Source organism: Pectinophora gossypiella, chromosome 4, assembly GCF_024362695.1.
Source record: "Pectinophora gossypiella chromosome 4, ilPecGoss1.1, whole genome shotgun sequence".
Lineage (NCBI taxonomy): Eukaryota > Metazoa > Arthropoda > Insecta > Lepidoptera > Gelechiidae > Pectinophora > Pectinophora gossypiella.
Window position 1 is genome coordinate 10,533,444 of NC_065407.1, and position 18,858 is coordinate 10,552,301.

General features: G+C 37.8%; 1 protein-coding gene across 1 annotated transcript in view; it reads left to right on the top strand.

Annotated features, from left to right (window-relative positions):
• Positions 1-18,858, top strand: part of LOC126366442 (uncharacterized) — a 148,095-nt gene that overhangs the window by 51,349 nt on the left and 77,888 nt on the right. The window contains exons 3-5 of the mRNA XM_050009549.1: positions 8,305-8,439; positions 8,824-8,937; positions 11,125-11,289. Coding sequence (XP_049865506.1) covers positions 8,305-8,439; positions 8,824-8,937; positions 11,125-11,289 — 414 coding nt within the window. The remainder of the gene's footprint in view (positions 1-8,304; positions 8,440-8,823; positions 8,938-11,124; positions 11,290-18,858) is intronic.

The following is an 18,858-nucleotide window of genomic DNA, read 5'->3' on the forward strand; positions in this document are numbered from 1 at the left end:
TAAAAATTTGCAGGATTTCGCGTGTAGATAATCTCACACTTTCATCATTCATCACATTTTGCAAGCATTATTACTAATAAAATCTTTTATGTTGGTCTAATATCGACATCAAGTAAGTACGCTGCAATCCTATCAGTACTTTCAGGCTTTCAGTACTTTCAGGCCATTCGATTTGTATCTAATTTGGGAATTCATGGAATCCTCGCGCCGAAGAATTCGTTGAAAAAGAAATGAACCACTCACCGCGTTGACGCAAAGAAGCGAAGACATTAACGTGGGCTGATACATTATGTACTCCTATGCGCGATAGGGAAATCTTTTCGGTATAAATTTAGGTGAGAATTTTCCCAAGCAGAGACAGAATCGGTGGGAAACTCGAAGCCCTTAGCATTTATTTGCTGAGAGCGTAATTTACCCGGCCGGCACACTCGCGTGAGCTTCTTATCTCCAGATATTTAAATTCCCGCTCGAGCCTCAAAATAGTTCAAATTAAATGGAGCTTGTAAATTAAGTGTTGCTATCACGCAATCCGCGGGAAATAGCTCTAAGTGGTTTGCTGTACGATCTACTATATTATCTGGCTTGACTTAATGACATCGCTTTAGAAAATGTTCAGCTCTAATATGGCTATAGGTGTGTTCGAGTGAAGTTTGCCGTAAACTCATTTATGGCGTTATTGGCTTGGCCGTAGGGCTGGAGATTAGACCGTCCGCACATAAAAGGGTAGTTACCAGTTATATTGCCCGTTTATATACACACAATATGTATGCGCGTATCTACTTCATATAACTACTAGTTGTACTGAAGAACTCGTTTTTATGTAAAGGAACTTATACGTTGGTAATGTCAGTGCCTAAGAAACATTTTCATCACTTTCTGGTAAATAATCTGATAACCTATTACATAATATTCAGAAAGTTGTAAAGCAAACTGTTTGAAACTCTTCCGTTTTAAAGAGTTTCTGGTGATTAGTTATCAGAACCGATTATGGGGATTAAAATAATAAAAATAGATAGGCCAGGCGACGCGACAGACGGCGGGGGCGCGCGGCGCGGGGCGGCGGCGAACGTTCTCAGGGGTAAACACCCGCCGATTGAATGTGAAAATTTAATTCAGGTCATTTTCATCGTCAGAGCTAAGAAATCTGTTATTTTCCCTGAAGAAAGCAATCATTGAATAAGTAAATATCCTTTTAAATTATGAATCCTCACAGCAGAACCAACTTTCGTTTTTATTACTAAACAATTCACGCCCGTACTTATGTATTCGCTTCGGCGGCTTCACTAGTCATTAATGTTGCGAAAACCCATTCTTAATATTACTCTCGTACACTAGGTGAAAGTTGGAGTTGTGTAAGTCTGATTAATCTTTGTGAACAAAATTTTAGCTCTCTCGTTGTTGCTTTCATAAAAAATATTCAGTCTGAAAACAGTAAGTTGAAGCTGAGACACAAAAGACTTTGAAAAATGCAAATTCTGGCCGCTCATTGGCCCCGACTTCGCCGGCATTTAAATGCAACCTAACTTGTCAAAGTTTGGCGCTTTGCAAATGAATGTTAGGTCGCAGCTCGATTTATACCAGGATTTCGTGAAGAATTCCCACTTTTGAATACCTACCTCTCAAACATTAAATAAGCTGCCGTGGAGCTGTGATGTCCTACGTCTCACGTTAGAAGACTAAAATGTTCTATTTCGACGAGGATTATTCCTGTATTCGTTCCCAGATTTATGAATATAAAAAAATCAACAGTAAAAAAGGAATAGTTATCTTTTAATTTTAATCTTTACTTAAATGTTGCGTGTTTAGGTACGTTCATGCTTCGTTACCCTTACTAGCATTTTATATAACGATTCTACTCGTATGAAGTATATACAAGACTTAGCTGGGGCACAAACATCAGATCACAGCTCTTATATAAATATTACCTAAGGCAATAAAGTAACACGATATTCAATTCATATTTACGTGCACCGTATATATGGGAGCATTTAATAACTCACCCGAGGGTACGGTATCTGTCTTCGATTAAATTAGTCGATTAAATTTTCATATTCAATCTTGAGTTGTTTGCTGAAGGGAGGCATTGCTCTGGACCGAATGTTTGCCACAGCATTTTAACTCTTAATACTTTCTCGCAGAGGAGCAATATGGGTTGGAGTTAAATGTGACGACAAAGTACTCACGTGAAACATGATAGCGAGAAAGCCGGAACTTTCTAAATATTAGCTTTATAACACAACTTGGAATATACAATCCACTTTATTATAAACTAGATTTTATAGCTTTTGAATTCTTTTTTTTTTGTTTGCAGGTTGATTATGGACGAAATTGATGTGTAGCTATAAAGGCGCCAAATGTACTCGTCTGTTATTTTAATTTTAAGTGCAATAAAGTGACATGTATTTTATCGTAATTTTCACAGAGGTGACTTTAAATATGTATCTATCAGCACAAACAGCGGAATACTCAATAACAATAACCACAACAATTGAATAACGAACATTGGTATACAATCTGTACGTCCAAATGGAACCATTACTCATAGTAAGTGGCAGGAAGCAGGCGGCCGACCCCAATAAACCACGGGCATATCTAAACAACGGCTCTTCATTTACCCATATTTATCGTCTGGCAAGGCCCTTGCACTCTACCTGGATAAATAAAGAGCTGCAAGTTGTATTTCATAGGCTAAAATACCAACCGTAATAAATTGACGGAGGCTGACACGGTTTTAGAAATGTGTGGTTCTCTGATGAATAATTTATTTGTTTTCAATTATAAATGAAACGGTCAAGAATGGTCGCTTTGTTTTTGAAGTGTTTGATTAGACATAAAATTTTAGAAGCTTTTAGAATTTGATGTGTTCTTTAGTATTTTTCTTTGAAGACATTTTTGGTGGAAAAGTACTGTGTAGGTATATTCTAAAAATGGTTTCAAAACAACCATTTAAATGTTTTGTATTAGTCTCATGGAAAGTTTTATTATTTAAAAATCAGATCTAGTTAGAATAAAATGATACCTACATTAGCAGCGCTACCGCGAATATTTCAGGATTTCGCAGGTCCCCATTTTATGAGTAAAAACTGAAAGCACTGAGTGGAAATTCTATTAAAACAACGCATAACTCGACGCTATTATGTTTTACTAGCTTTTGCCCGCGACTTCGTCCGCGTGGCGTGTTATATAAGAGAGAGATCTTTGTGTGTGTGGGAGTGCATACTTATGCAGTTTAGATTTTTTCATAATTTTTTTTTCCCAATAACTCCCATTTTTCAAAATACAGCCAAAAATAAACTTTATATTTACTAAGGTATGCATGCATGCTAGATTGAATCAATTGATTGAATTGATTTTTTTTTTAATTGATTGTTCATTGAGTTTTAATTTTAATACACACTTCCTCTCTTCCCTTCAACGTTGCTGTGCCCTACAGGGTCCATGTTTTAGTTCCTATGCCTATGTAACACCCCATTGTACTACATGGAATGCAATAAATAATTGAATTGAATTGAAAACATCTATCTTACGCGGTTTCGATTTTTTCATACAAATGTTTTTTTCCCGCTTACTCCCGTTTCCGTGGGAATTTTGCAATATCCTGTTGCAACTAAGCTTTAAGTTAACTAAGGTACCTGCATGCCAAATTTCAAGCGTCTAACTTAAGCGGTTTAGATTTTTCATACAAAAGGATTTTCCCGCAAATTTCCGTTTCCGTGGGAATTCCGGGAATTCCTTTCTTAGTGCACCTCTACGGTACCTAAGCTATGTCCCTTCCAAATTTCAAATGCCTACGTTTAGCCGTTCAGGCTATGCGTTGATATGTCAGTCACTGAGTCAGTCAGTTTCTCCTTTTATTTAGATTTGATTTTTTCATACAAATGTTTTTCCCGCTAACTACCGTTCCCGTGGGAATTTTGTAATATCTTGTTGCAACTAAGCTTTAAGTTTACTAAAGTACCTGCATGCCACAAACGTCTAACTTGAGTGGTTTAGATTTTTCATACAAAAGGATTTTCCCGCTAATTCCCGTTCCCGTGGGAATTTCGGGAATTCCTTTCTTAGTGCACCTCTACGGTACCTATGGTACCTGCATGCCAAATTTCAAACGTCTAACTTGAGTGGTTTAGATTTTTCATACAAAAGGATTTTCCCGCTAATTCCCGTTTCCGTGGGAATTTCGGGAATTCCTTTCTTAGTACACCTCTACGGCATCTAAGGTACCTGCATGACAAATTTCAAACGTCTAACTTGAGTGGTTTAGATTTTTCATACAAAAGGATTTTCCCGCTAATTCCCGTTCTCGTGGGAATTTCGGGAATTCCTTTCTTAGTGCACCTCTACGGTACCTATGGTATCTGCATGCCAAATTTCAAACGTCTAACTTGAGTGGTTTAGATTTTTCATACAAAAGGATTTTCCCGTTAATTCCCGTTCCCGTGAGAATTTTGGGAATTCCTTTCTTAGTGCACCTCTACGGTACCTATGGTACCTGCATGCCAAATTTCAAACGTCTAACTTGAGTGGTTTAGATTTTTCATACAAAAGGATTTTCCCGCTAATTGCCGTTCCCGTGGGAATTTCGGGAATTCCTTTCTTAGTACACCTCTACGGTATCTAAGGTACCTGCATGACAAATTTCAAACGTCTAACTTGAGTGGTTTAGATTTTTCATACAAAAGGATTTTCCCGCTAATTCCCGTTCTCGTGGGAATTTCGGGAATTCCTTTCTTAGTGCACCTTTACGGTACCTATGGTATCTGCATGCCAAATTTCAAACGTCTAACTTGAGTGGTTTAGATTTTTCATACAAAAGGATTTTCCCGTTAATTCCCGTTCCCGTGAGAATTTTGGGAATTCCTTTCTTAGTGCACCTCTACGGTACCTATGGTACCTGCATGCCAAATTTCAAACGTCTAACTTGAGTGGTTTAGATTTTTCATACAAAAGGATTTTCCCGCTAATTGCCGTTCCCGTGGGAATTTCGGGAATTCCTTTCTTAGTACACCTCTACGGTATCTAAGGTACCTGCATGACAAATTTCAAACGTCTAACTTGAGTGGTTTAGATTTTTCATACAAAAGGATTTTCCCGCTAATTCCCGTTCTCGTGGGAATTTCGGGAATTCCTTTCTTAGTGCACCTCTACGGTATCTAAGGTATCTGCATGCCAAATTTCAAACGTCTAACTTGAGTGGTTTAGATTTTTCATACAAAAGGATTTTCCCGCTAATTCCCGTTCCCGTGGGAATTTCGGGAATTCCTTTCTTAGTGTACCTCTACGGTATCTAAGGTACCTGCATGCCAAATTTCAAACGTCTAACTTGAGTGGTTTAGATTTTTCATACAAAAGGATTTTCCCGCTAATTCCCGTTCCCGTAGGAATTTCGGGAATTCCTTTCTTAGTGCACCTCTACGGTATCTAAGGTACCTGCATGCCAAATTTCAAACGTCTAACTTGAGCGGTTTAGATTTTTCATACAAAAGGATTTCCCTTCACTACTCTGCTCCTATTGATTGTAGCGTGATGAAAAGTATACTATAACCTGTCTAGGAGTGTGAAGAATAATTGTACCAAGTTTCATTAAAATCCGTCCAGTAGTTTTTGTTTCTATAAGGAACATACAGACAGACAGACAGACAGACAGACAGACAGACAGACAGACAGAAAATTTTACTGATTGCATTTTTGGCATCAGTATCGACCACTTATCACCCCCTGATAGTTATTTTGAAAAAATATTTAATGTACAGAATTGACCTCTCTACAGATTTATTATAAGTATAGATAACAAAATTATATGCGGTCAGGAGGCTTTTAGCGCTGACCAGATTCCTTATTTACTTAGTGTTTTACATAAACTGACTTACCGGGGTTGTAATACTAATTGGTTTTCAGAATCGTTGGGTAAACTACACCGTTTTGCGTAGCCGCTGACTACGGCCAGACAGCTTCGGTTTCAGTTTTGCCTCATTTAAAGCCGGATTCAATTTATTGCTTTTACCGCAGCTAACATGGTTTTCAATGTTTCGATAACAATTATCGGACGGTGGTAAGACTAGTACTTATTCAGCGTATGCAATATCAACCACTCAGTTCTGCTCTTCGTGACAACAGACGTGTATTACGTACCGCTATTTGGGCACAGGTACTACGTTGAGAGTAACATTAAAGTCTTCACTAGAAGCTTACTATAAGTTTAAAAGTCGCTCCACCCGAAGCACAGTAGAACACAGACAGTTGGACATCGTGACATGTCAAAATTTTTGTTTATGGCCTTCGTAGTGCAATGGCTAGACACATTATTCACCAAGCTATAGACTTCTTAGTTCCATTGTCAGTCAGGTTTTTTCTGTATTAAACTCGGGTGCGGCTCCTCTACCAATATGCAGTGAACCAGCGTGGATTATACTCCGGAGGTACATATTCCCATCAATAGAGGAAGCGTATGTCCTGCAATGGAATTACATATTTTATCTAATCGTTTCTAACTTACAATATCCGCCAGGTACACTGCAAAGACCATCAATTGCAAAGGGCTTAAATATAAATTTGAATTAAAAATGCTATTCCAATTAGTCACCCCGCGAATTGCATTTATAGATGCCAAAAGATTTCGAAATGGGAAAACTTTGTAACTACACCATAAAGTAAAAATCAAGCTTTTATTTTGGAGCGTAAATATTTTATCCCGCCGTCTCCTCTTGCTTAACTTTTTTCCGTTTTGGCAACAAAATTTAAATCTTCGCTGCAGTTAGGCATGCGTAGGTTGCCTCCCTCCGAATTCTGAATTTATTCACGTTTCGTTTCGGACTTATATTAACAAGCAGGCAACAATTTTCGAGGTAGGTGTCAAAAACCTATCTTGCGAATCTGTAAACTTGTTTATGTTGTTTGAACTTTGAACTCATTTTCTTTTGAGACGCGTGATATGATTTTGTTGTTTGGACAAAGAAATTATTATTTAGTATATTACGGATGTTATATTATTATACTATTTGAACGTAAACTTTGAGCACCTGCACTCATTACTAACGGGCGTGTGGTTTTGGCATTTGTTAATGCCTGAAAAAGTAATGATATTAAACAAAGAAAAACAAAACACGGTATTAAACAGAGGATTGCTTTGCACGAGTCGCTTTCGTTTGTACAGCGTGTTTGGCAAAGTAGTGAGGACGCCTGCGGGCCTCACTGGCCTCGCAGACCTCAGGGCAACGTACACATTTTGTTTGTTATTGTTTAGAATTACCTACACAAACGGACCGGCTCATAAATTCCAAACTTTTCGCCCTAACTTCGGCACAAAATACAACCGTATGAAGCAGTCGTTCATGGTCCGACACAACTGTGGTTTAATAACAACACACTGTTTTTTCAAGCTTTCAAAACATTTGTTTGGTTATGTCAACACTTGTGCTATATTGTTTTCGTTCATATGATGCAACTGAAATTGATGTATGATGCAGGTTTTAATTAAATGGATGATTGAATAAGAAATATAAAAAAGGTTGTCTAAGAGCGGAATGAGTATTCGGGACATGTACATTATTATAACTATAAAAAAATAGTTAAAGCACATAATAACGGGTTCTTACCGCGTGTTACGCAAGGCAACCATATGGAAAATGCTGATGAAGAACCACATTGCACACGGCACCGATGCATTGGAATTGCGTCATGACCCACATAATTGTAAAAATTATCGATTTCGGTGAACTGCTGATCTAGCGCCTCGTGCCGCGTTGCCAGCGGCCCGGACATGGAAACCTCGTGTCGCACTTTTGATTCTCACATCGATCAAGTCGCACTCTTTTAGTAATAAGAAATAATTGTAATCGTTTTAATTAAATTTATTCTAAAAAGTTTTGGTTTTTTTTGAGTCCTTCGGCTGTAGCCTTCGTAATTCGCGTTTAAATGGGGATATACACAAAAACAAAACAAGCGGCAAAGAAAGAGGGTAGACAGATATGTCTGCCCGTAGAAAATTATGGATCTACCTACTCCACTCCAATCTCATCAGTCATCCCGTGATCATGGCACTTGTAACAGTGTCGAAATATCGGGAGTCTCATCCCCATTTAAACGCGGTAAGGACCCGTTATTAAGTATGTGCTTTAATTATGATAATAACCGCGTAAACTTAAAACAAACTATAAAAAATGATTAAAATGAGAAGTAAATTTTCTTATAGTACTCCCTATAGAAAAAGAACATCGAAGACTGATAACGATAACTGGATGAAGACTGACTGATGAAAATGTACGTTAGTAATCTCCAAAAACATAACTGGTTATTCTGGTGTTTCAGATGAACAGCGTCGGATATACGGATCGCAGGCTGGCGAGGAGACCCGGTATGTCAGCAGTCCTCAAAGACAATCCTCGCCGTTCCCTCACGAGAGTACCAACCGTCGCTTCTACCGGAGGAACAGAAACTCAAAAGGTAACTGAATAACGTACACGTTACGTCAAAGTCAGCGCTTAAGGGCCAGTATGGAAACGCGCTTATTAAGATTTCATTCATTAATACATCTCTTGATGATTAATGTGTTACTATTAGAATTATTTCAATAGGTACTTAGGTTCTACGATTGCATTTGTTTTCTTCCAAAGAGCTCCTTTCATAATTCACGAGCAACTTTGTTATTGCTCTAGTAGTAGTAGTAGTGTTGTCACTAAGAGAACAGAATACCCACCCGTGTCGTTTTGATAAAATAGTTTATCAATCTGAGTGAAAGTTGTTTCTGTCACTTCTAATTTGGTCTTCATATCTTTCTTATTTTGAAGAGCATATCTGTGCCTATATTTATTTATAAAATTTGTTCAGGTGAAGAGATATTCAACGGCGAGACAGGCGGGACTTTGTCACGTCGCACCAGACGCGCAGAGGACTTCACACACGACAACAACGCGCGAAACGCACGCCTATGCCTCAATAATGGTAAAATTTAAATAATTACACATTAAATAATTCATACATTTTCATATTCTAAAAAATAATATTCTAAGAGCCGTGGTAGCCCAGTTGGTAGAACGCTTGCATCTCACTTTGAGGTCGCAGGTTCGAATCCAGCACAGGCCTACTAAACCTATTGTTGAATTTGTTTTCGAATTCATGTTTGGACCATAAATGATTATCACGAGATCAGCGGTGAAGGAAAACATCGTAAGGAAACTCACATGCCCGAGAAATGCATTTTCAGAAGTATGTGACCTAACCTGTATTGGGCTGGTTTTCCCTTCGCGGGTTGGAAGGTCAGACAGGCAGTCGTTTCTGTAAAAAACCGGACCTGTCAAATTTTCAGGTTAAGTAAGCGGATCCTGTGAAAAACTGGATAATGCTAGGGAGATAATGACATTTTCCAATTCTAATATTTTTATTATTTTATATGTGGGTCGTGCTTGTTTCAAACACGCATGGTCAATGACGAAAAGAAAACCTTATCTCCCCAAAGAACTCCCCAAAAACAAACGTGAACATGACGTTTGTTTTTCTATTGTGGGTTTGTCTAAGTCGATATATTTTAAAGTGCCCGACAGAATTGCCAGTCACTAGTAGTATTTTGTCGACGTATTTTAAGTTGAAAAGGTGCGCAATAATTGCTGCCCACTTAATGCCGCCTAATGCCTATCACCAGAAATCAAAGGGTCCCCGGAGGCCCGTGTTGCTCTATGCCAGAAATTTGCTTATTTTTAGCGTATTTTAACTGCGAAAGCGTGAAATATATCTTTAGAAGGAGTCAAAAGTGTTTAAAAATCGAATGCATTACATTATTATAGTGAGGGAGGAAGCTCCATTGACTTAGGTCTGTATCTACTATGTAGTACTACAATGTTGTCTGTGTAAATACTAATTGTAAACATTATATTAAAAACTTACAATTCGCTTTTTAGTATCTGGTCATTTTTCTTTATAAAAATAGTATCTCGAATGACTAAGATGTCTATGCTAAACACGATAAAAATAAATCTTTTTACGAGTCGAGCCCTAAAAGTTTTGACGATGTCCATTATATTATTTTTTATTAATGAAGACCAATTTTTTATTTCTATAATATATTTTGAACCCGCGTAAAGAAATATTTTTATAATTTTTTATATAGTTTGTTATAAAGTTTTATTAGAAATATGTACCTAAGTAGGTAGGTAATAATAGGTTTTCAATATTCCATGACCCCGAATGCTTTTCATTTATTTACCCCAGACTGCAACATGTGAATAATCGTTTTGTAAGTTAAATTAGTATTTTCCTAGCAAACATTTTCCTTGACCACATTCACAACAAGTTAGATCGCAGTCCAAACTACAAAACCAATTTCAAATACTTAATTATTACGTATATTAGCTTTAAATCATAATATTATAATGGTACGAATAAGCATCCATAACTTAAGCTTGTAAGTCGCATTGAACTGAATAGATAATGTTCCGTCTTCTAACTTAGTAGACGTACAAAAGTATATGTCTGTCTGAGAACTATTATTCTATGTCATTCCAAAATGTAAGGAATGGAAGAGGAATTACACACATTCAGCTATGCCGGATTCCAGTTTAGATATTGTACTTAGGTATTCTATAGCACACCTAGCTGTTATAAGGTTGTATGGAGGCGGGTGCATGCCTTTGATAAGGATGCTTCGCATAGTTTCGCTAAGACTGACGCACGCGGAAGACGTGGCTGTATAATCTGTGGAATTATGTGCGTCTCGTAGGCTGAATTTCGTAGCCAAAGCACTCGTGTTGGGTAGTTGAGATATTCTAGTTCCTTTGATTGGCAAGAGAGCGTTAGAGCTTGAAAATTATAGTACCTACTTATGACTTTCATGAAAATTGTGAGTAGAGTTCTCGCCACGAAAGAAGTCCCGTGAATTTAATTGGAACTCAAATCGTATTAATTCTGTATTATTATGCAGATACCGCGACACCAGCGCCGCGACCTCGGGACTTCTTTGGTGGCGCGGACTCTACCTATCTTATAATGTTCTCAGAAGACAGTTTGACTTACAGTTTTTGTAGATAACCACAGCTTAAAAAGAAAAATGTTCTTTAACTAACGTCGAGACATGTCAACTCAAGTTAGAAAGTAGGATAAAACGAATATATATCACCCAGAATCATAATTATCCAGGTACATCAGGCTCAGGGGCGCAGAGCGAGCGCGAATGTGAGTCGCCTCCGGAGCCTGCGCCCCCGGAGGTGCCTCCACGGGGCCCTTCGCTGCACGTCACGCTGAGACACCGGCCCGCACCCTGTGACGCGCCTGCGGAGCCCGACCGACTATATCTATCTGAAGGTATGTGACAATCTTTAGTGAATTAACAAAGAAGGGTTATGGGAAAATGGCGACACATTAGGGACCTATGCATTGAATTTACGCCTAAACCAGTAAATGCTTACTTTAATAGAATCAGAACAGATTATTATAGATAACCTTGTTGAAGTTCAATTTGTCATTTTTGAATATACGTCATTTTGCAAGATGTTATGACTGATGAGAAGAAATGACAAGAAACTGCAACAGAAACACATCTTTTAAATCAATGTAGGTACATTAAAAGTATTTAATAACTACAGGAACACATTAAATACCTGGCATTTTATCGCTTAGGTAAGTAATCATTAATCGTATAATTAGCTTTATGAATTAAAGTAAGTTTCACATGACATTGAAATCTGAAAAATTCAAAATATTGTCTGGTATTTTATTGTAAAAAACCTATACATAACAAATAATTGAATAATAGAATTTTGGAAGGAAACTAATGATTATTTCTACAATAAAGGCAGTGCTAAGACCATTACTTTCAAGGTTAAAATGAATAGACATCTGGAAGGTGATCATCTTCCAACTAAAACCGCGTAGCCATGTTTATCGTCTTATACTATCAGGTGAAATTGTAGTTAATATTTGTTCAAAAATAAAAAAAATACTTACCTACTCAGAAACTTTATGCAAAAGTAGTGGACCTATGAATTATCATGCCACAAGACAGTTTTCAACATCAACTTTTTAGATTTTACGACAACTTTGACTTCGCGAATAATTGTCACTTTACAAAAACTCGCTAGAGACTCCTCCACAACCTTCAACTTCAGTACTCATTATGAACTATATCCACTTTTCTTTCGAAAAAGATAGACGATAAGGAAAAAGCTGTCGACTTTCTGAAGGACGGACTGTCTGTTACAAGTTTTCGAATTAGCATCATTTGGTTTTTAACCGCACTTGACTAGTCAACAGAGTTGTCGAACAAACTTCTCGCCAATCTAAGTTTTATGAAAAGGTTTCTTTGTTAAACGCTGTAATATGAATCCATGTGATACGCTCTTGTTTCATGAAATCCCCTATAATCATGTAAAAAATGTGGGGAGCAGAAAAGGGTGCAGATTCGTCGCACGCACCACACACGGCTCCAGCCCGCACTCCGCACTGCTGATGAGTTGGCTAATTAAATTTCCGCCGTAAATGTACAGCCAGGCTGCGTTAAATAGGCCGCTCTTGTGTAGGTACTTCGGCAGAAGTTTAATCGAATTGCACCGTCCGCACAAGTCCGCCGCGGCTCCAAGTTTGCTCGCTGACAAATTAGCCACTTGATCTTGCTATGCCCGAGGCGCGTGTACATAAAGAACTCAGACTTTAATTCCTTTTGCAAGTCTCTTTGACGTTTTTTCTTGTTTACACTTCGCTTTGTTTTCATTAAGTCTCGTATTCGCGCCTTTTCCGAAACTAAGCAATTCTTTTTTGTATCCCTCGTTTGAAAGACAGGTGTGCAGCCATGGGTCAGACACTCAGTCGCGTTTAGGCGCCGTAACGAAAGAAGAAAGCTGCTAAATTTGATTTGAAGGAGAGTCGGGGCAGGCTGAGGCTCTTTGATGTGGCGTGCCCCTCCGCCCCGCGCCCGCGCCCGCGCCGCTTCCTGAAATGGCGCGCACTTACAGAGAAACTCTTACTGTAATTTAATTTTTATGATAGCGCATTGTAAGTGTCCCGGAGGAGTTATTTGGATTTGTTTCTTTGCGCGATCGGGTGACGCGTATAAAAGCGTCAGTTATAGCCGTGTTTACTCTGTCTTAATTCGGTTCGTGTTTGAGATTTAACCGAGATGCCAAGCCACATCTAAGATTGAAGTGGGTAGGCCTGGAATGAATTAGGCAAATTTTGATTCAAACAAGAAAATAGCTTCAAAAGGTCTTGAAAGTTTAATGGAATCGAACAGGGCCGGGCCAAAGTAGTCGGAAGTTTGCGCGCGGGTGACAAATTGGGCACTTGACCCGCGCCTGGCAGCCTCCGAGTGCTTGTTTCTCGAGGACCGTAATAAGTTTAACTTAAAGTAAACTATATTCCATTCCCTCTAATTTGTCCTCCTAGCTCCACTTACATGGCCGCCGCGGCCATTTTTAGTGCCGCTAATTAACATGCTGTTATTTACGACGTACAATATAACACTGCAACTGACCTTTAAACTTAAAATGCACTACACAAGGATATTTCCTTAAGTACAGTAAGTAAGTGCAATAAGTGCAAGAGACATTATATTTTTTTAATAATTAATTAGTCTAAACAATGAATCCATTTCACAGTCTTAAGTAAGTAAGAAGTAAAAGTTAATTCCTCCACAAAGTATAGTACATCACAGGGTGTTAGTGACATCCGAATACTGAAGAAGATGATTCAGACCATGATTCTGAGTTAATATCAATTGGGTTTTCTTGTGTGCTTTTAAATATTTTACTCCGAATCGTCCCCCAAAGTTTTCGTTATGATGTCACTAACACCCTGTAGAAGAAAGATAATATATCATCTTTTTAGTAATCCTTAGTAAAAGTAATTCCAATCCTTGCGTTATAATTAAAACATCCTAAAATTGACACTCACACTTGAATCCCTATTAGGGTAGGTAGAGTCGCATGTAATGTACATACAAAAGTCGCGCCGGCATCCCTACCGGGGTGCGCAAAGCAAGTCAACTCGCAGCCGCTCCGCAATATAATTTCGCAACAGCCCTGCTGCGCTGCGTCGCCTCTTCAGCCTGGCTACTGGCTCGCTGGAAATTGAACCGTCCCGGGAGACGTCATTTAATTTTTACCTAGCATTGTTACTTCTCAACAGCGTTGTTTGCAGTTCAACTTCGAAATGCAACCGTCTTATCTCTATCTGTTATTAAAATTGTAATCTTGGTTTGCATTTCCTTAAAGAAATTTGTAGGTATGATACAAATTATACTTTTTTGAGCACAAATGACATACCGTTAAGAAATTGAGTCAAAAATACAACAGACCACTATATTTTTCAGTTGGCAATTTCTTCCAAACAACCACATACATACATATTATGTAAACTCACGCCCTCTAATCTCTTATAGATGCCACCATTTTTGATCACGTGTTAAAATGGATAAGATTATCGATATGGTGTCAGGCAATGGGCTCACTGCCCATAAAAAGTATAATGGTCCAACATATTAGAAATATAATTTCTGTGAATTCAAAAATATATAATGCTAAGTATAAAAGAATGAAGCGTCATGATAAAGACGATGAAAGCTAATAGATGAGAAAAAAAAAACACAAACCCACATCAGTTGACTTTTACCGGAATACTCAATAAGCAGTACTTACTGAACATTTTATTCTCTGCTTATGTAAGGAAGTTACACCAATAAGTTACACTTACTCGACTATTACAGACGGCGATAAGGCTCACACCTATTACGTTGATCTAACAGAAAGTTCGAGGTGTGGGTACTTACTTACGATGGATGTATCTCTGACTACCCCATTGGGACATAGTCGTGAGCTAATGCTATGGTTGTGAAATAATATATTTTTTCTACTCCTCTACTTTAATCTGGCATTTAAATAACCAAAAAGTCTAATATAAGTACATACATAATTAAACTCTTTGAAAAAGTGTATGCTCTATGGCCTATAAAAGCATTGTTTACAAAGTGTAACTGTACTATAATGTCGCCAAAAAAGCATTGTTGTTGTTTTTTTTTTTTTGACCTGGAAACTGGCACCTTTACTTTGTTTGGTGCCATAGATATACTATAAAAAAAAAGTATACATTTGCCGCCATTTTCCCGCGCGTTGGAAAATAAGTTGGAAAATTTTTGTGTTTCATTTAAAATTACGTCGTCGTAGAAAAAGTATTGTATGCAACGTTGTATAACTAGGTCAAAAAATGCTCGTGGCGTCTCTTATTGCGATGTTCGCCAAGGCTCACATCGCAACTCACGCCACTCGCATTTTTTGACCCTTCTTATACAACTGTTGCATAAAATACTATTCTGATAATGAAGTAAATCCCTTAGGTATGGTGTGGGTACTAGTTGGTGTCCAGAATGTTTGGTTTCATTAGGGAGCACATTGTCATTATTGGCACTAATTAGTACAGCTTGTTAGTTAATAATGCAACTGATTATAATTTTGTGTACACAACCGAATGATTTTGTGGCTGTTGACAGTACTTTGTTATGTAGTTGATGTATCAAGTGTAGTATATTAGGTTTTATAAAGATTTTAGTATAAGCATTACTGCTAGTATTATATTTTTTCTGTTATTAACACTTTCAAGGACAGAACGTCTAATGACGTTCCGATTCTAAGGTGTCATATTACCTATTATGAACCATCAATGACCCATGATCTCTGTCCGTGAAAGGGTTAAGTAAAATTCTTCTTCTTCTATCGTGTGGGTTGTGAGGTTGATTTCCAACCACATCAAACCTGGTGTCAGGGTTACTATTGAGTCGTCAAAGGCCTCTGACATGGCTCATATAACGACTACTAACTTACATCTGTAAATAGTAACCGGGACCAACGGCTTCACGTGCCTTCCGAAGCACGGATCATCTTTCTTTCGGACAATCAGCCTGTAATGTTCTACAACCAAACTAGGGATCATTAAGTGATTTTTGTGGTTTGTCCCCACCGGGGTTTGAACACGGGACCTCCGGATCCGGAGCCCTACGCTCAAACCACTGGATCACGGAGGCCGTTCATGATTAAGTAATAATAAATGTAAAACACATTTGAGTAAAATGAATAACAGAATAACACAAATATTGCCGAAATCTCACAATTGTTACAGCTAACAATAAAACATGTAGGTAGGTATTAAAACTACCTACGAAACCGTGCCCATACCATCCATCTAAAGGCTTAGATGGAGGCTCGGTAGGCACCGAGCCTCCAGAACAAATAGGTATTAATTACCATTTCGTAGTATTCGATGTAAAGTTTTCATTCTAAAAGCATTATTATTATCGTGAGTAGCACACCAAAGAGTAAGTTCCACGAAAATATCCAATTGCAAGAGAAAATTATTTTCCGAAAACGTCCGCGTCTTTTCATTGAATACTTTGAGCAAATTACTTCGTTCGTGTAAAAATATGTATATCAGTGGTTACCGCTTGGTACAGTTGTGCAATTTCATTTGAGTGCGGACAGCGACCGCTTTCTGTACCTATGTTTATTTCCACGGTTGATGGCGAAATAAAAATGTTATTACTCCGTTTAACATCGCGGTAAAATTGATATAACTCAGAGCATTCTTTGTCGGCACTCCACTGTTTCATTTAAAGGACTTAAAAGAAGATCTTGAGACATTTTCATTCCGCAATATAATATTTTTACGAGAAAAATGTGCTTCGCGTAATTGTATTTTTATTTTTTAAATTGGAAATTTATAGTCTGTTGGATATTGAGTGGGGAAACTTAACCAGGGAAGCGACTTAATATTGTAAGACTTCCGTCTATAATAACGGTCTTTGATAATTAGTTAAGGTGAGAGGTAATTTTTAAGAATTCAAATGATCATCTATTTTTATGAGGAGATCAACAGACAAAATATAATTATTTCATTGTACTTATATTAATTAATACTGTAGAGAGAAGCTATCGACTGGAGCTGTTCTTTATTTTACCAGGCATTCCGTCGGATAAAGGATCACATTGTGGCAATGAAATGCATTTTGGTATAAATTGTTCCATATGTCTGGAGCCAGTTCAAACAATGTAGTATAAGCGTATTCATAAACTTGTAACCACCCATCGAAGTGTCCTCAGCTTCGATCAAATCCGACATTGTCATGTCGAGTCTGAGGACGCACTCGATCCCGCGATACGCCCCGCCCGAGTTTTAAACATCGTTCCCGAACCACTCAAGTGCTCATAAAACACTCCTATGAGTATCCATATTGATTCCATTCTCCTTTGCTTTCTATTATTTGAGTATCCACGGGTTTTGCTTTATTATTTTCATTTTATTCTATTTTAAATTGCGAATGTTTTTTCCCACATATACTGGATACCTACTTATGAAGTCTACTTGATAATTTCATTGTCTGAACACGTAATGATTTATATTTTCTATGGTTTGAACTGACAAGAGGTTTAAATGACAAAATTGCCTGTAAATATATCTAGATTGTTTCATAAAATTTTTGCCTTCTTTAACTATTGGAACAATTAACTTAGTTAAGTTGGCACGTACTGAGCTTGTATCAACACTTGCGTTCAAAACACACTTAGCGAAGTAGGTTACGGCCGGTGTTGGAATTGAGCACGCATTGTCAATTCTGCTAATCGATCGGCGACGTTCCCGTGTTTGTTTTTCGTACAAAGTTTATCCTCTTTAATGTAATAGCGTGCGATACGTACGAGGTAGCGGAGCACTTTAAAGTTTTTCCGCGTGTAAGGCCGCGCGCGGGACTTGTCGTGCTGGGATAAATGATTGATGGCGGCCCTCAAGTATAAACTCGATTATCCGTTGAGACGCGAACAACTTACAAGTTTTATGTAACGATGGATCAGGATTATTTTGAAACTTTTCCCCGGGAAAATCGACTCATGACAATCATATTTGACTTGAATATCAATGACTGTGACTGCGGTCTTTTTTAGCGAAAACATATTTTCCGTTTCGTAACCCGATTTAAAGTTGTTTCACCCTCGTTTTTCTCATTCCACATCTCGAGTAAAACGAAATTCAAAGTTTATATTAGTTCAGTACAATTAGTAATTATATTTCATTCCAGCTTCAATGCGTGATAAGGGTTAGATCTGTCAAAGTATGGAGGCAAGTGTTGTGACGTTCATTAGCATAGTGATGTATCATCAGTCGAGATTAGGTCGATCGATTCAATCAGAAATCAGAATCATACATTCATTCAACGCAATATTCATGGATAAACTTATTGAAGGTCAATGTAATAATTTTGACTGTTACATGAGGAATCTCTTACATGTGACAATACTTTATTACTTTACTACAATTTCTTTTGTATTATTGTTTTGCTTAGTCTGTGACAGTTACTCGTATTAGGTAGACACACCAAGCAGTTGTTAAGCAACACATACCGCATACAAGCCCTTCAAAGATAACAAACGTGCAAACGCTGCCCAAGCACCTACTTAACGGATAAGAATAATATATCCTATATATTTCGATATCATGGTATTACTAGAGAATACCCCCTAATGACTAGCGGGTGCGGGGGAAAAACTGTGGACTATGTTCGACTCCGTGAATTATTAAATTTTCCAATTTACCAGCGAACCTCGCTAGATGTAGACGGAAAAAGGATTAAAATATTGGCAGCCGTAATCCTGTTTCCTTACTTATTTGAATAGGTACTTACGTATTTTTAAAGGGGTATACTATTCAAAATTCGTTGCAAAGAAATAGTGTACTTACATCTTAAATATAATTATACTTGCGTGCCTAGAACGCAATGATCATAATGGAAAGGAGGCCTGTGCCCAGCACTGGTATATATCCTGCTATGTTTTTCATTATAAACTTATACATCACTTATGGTTGTATAAAATAAGTATAAATGCTTTCGTTTAAATTTCA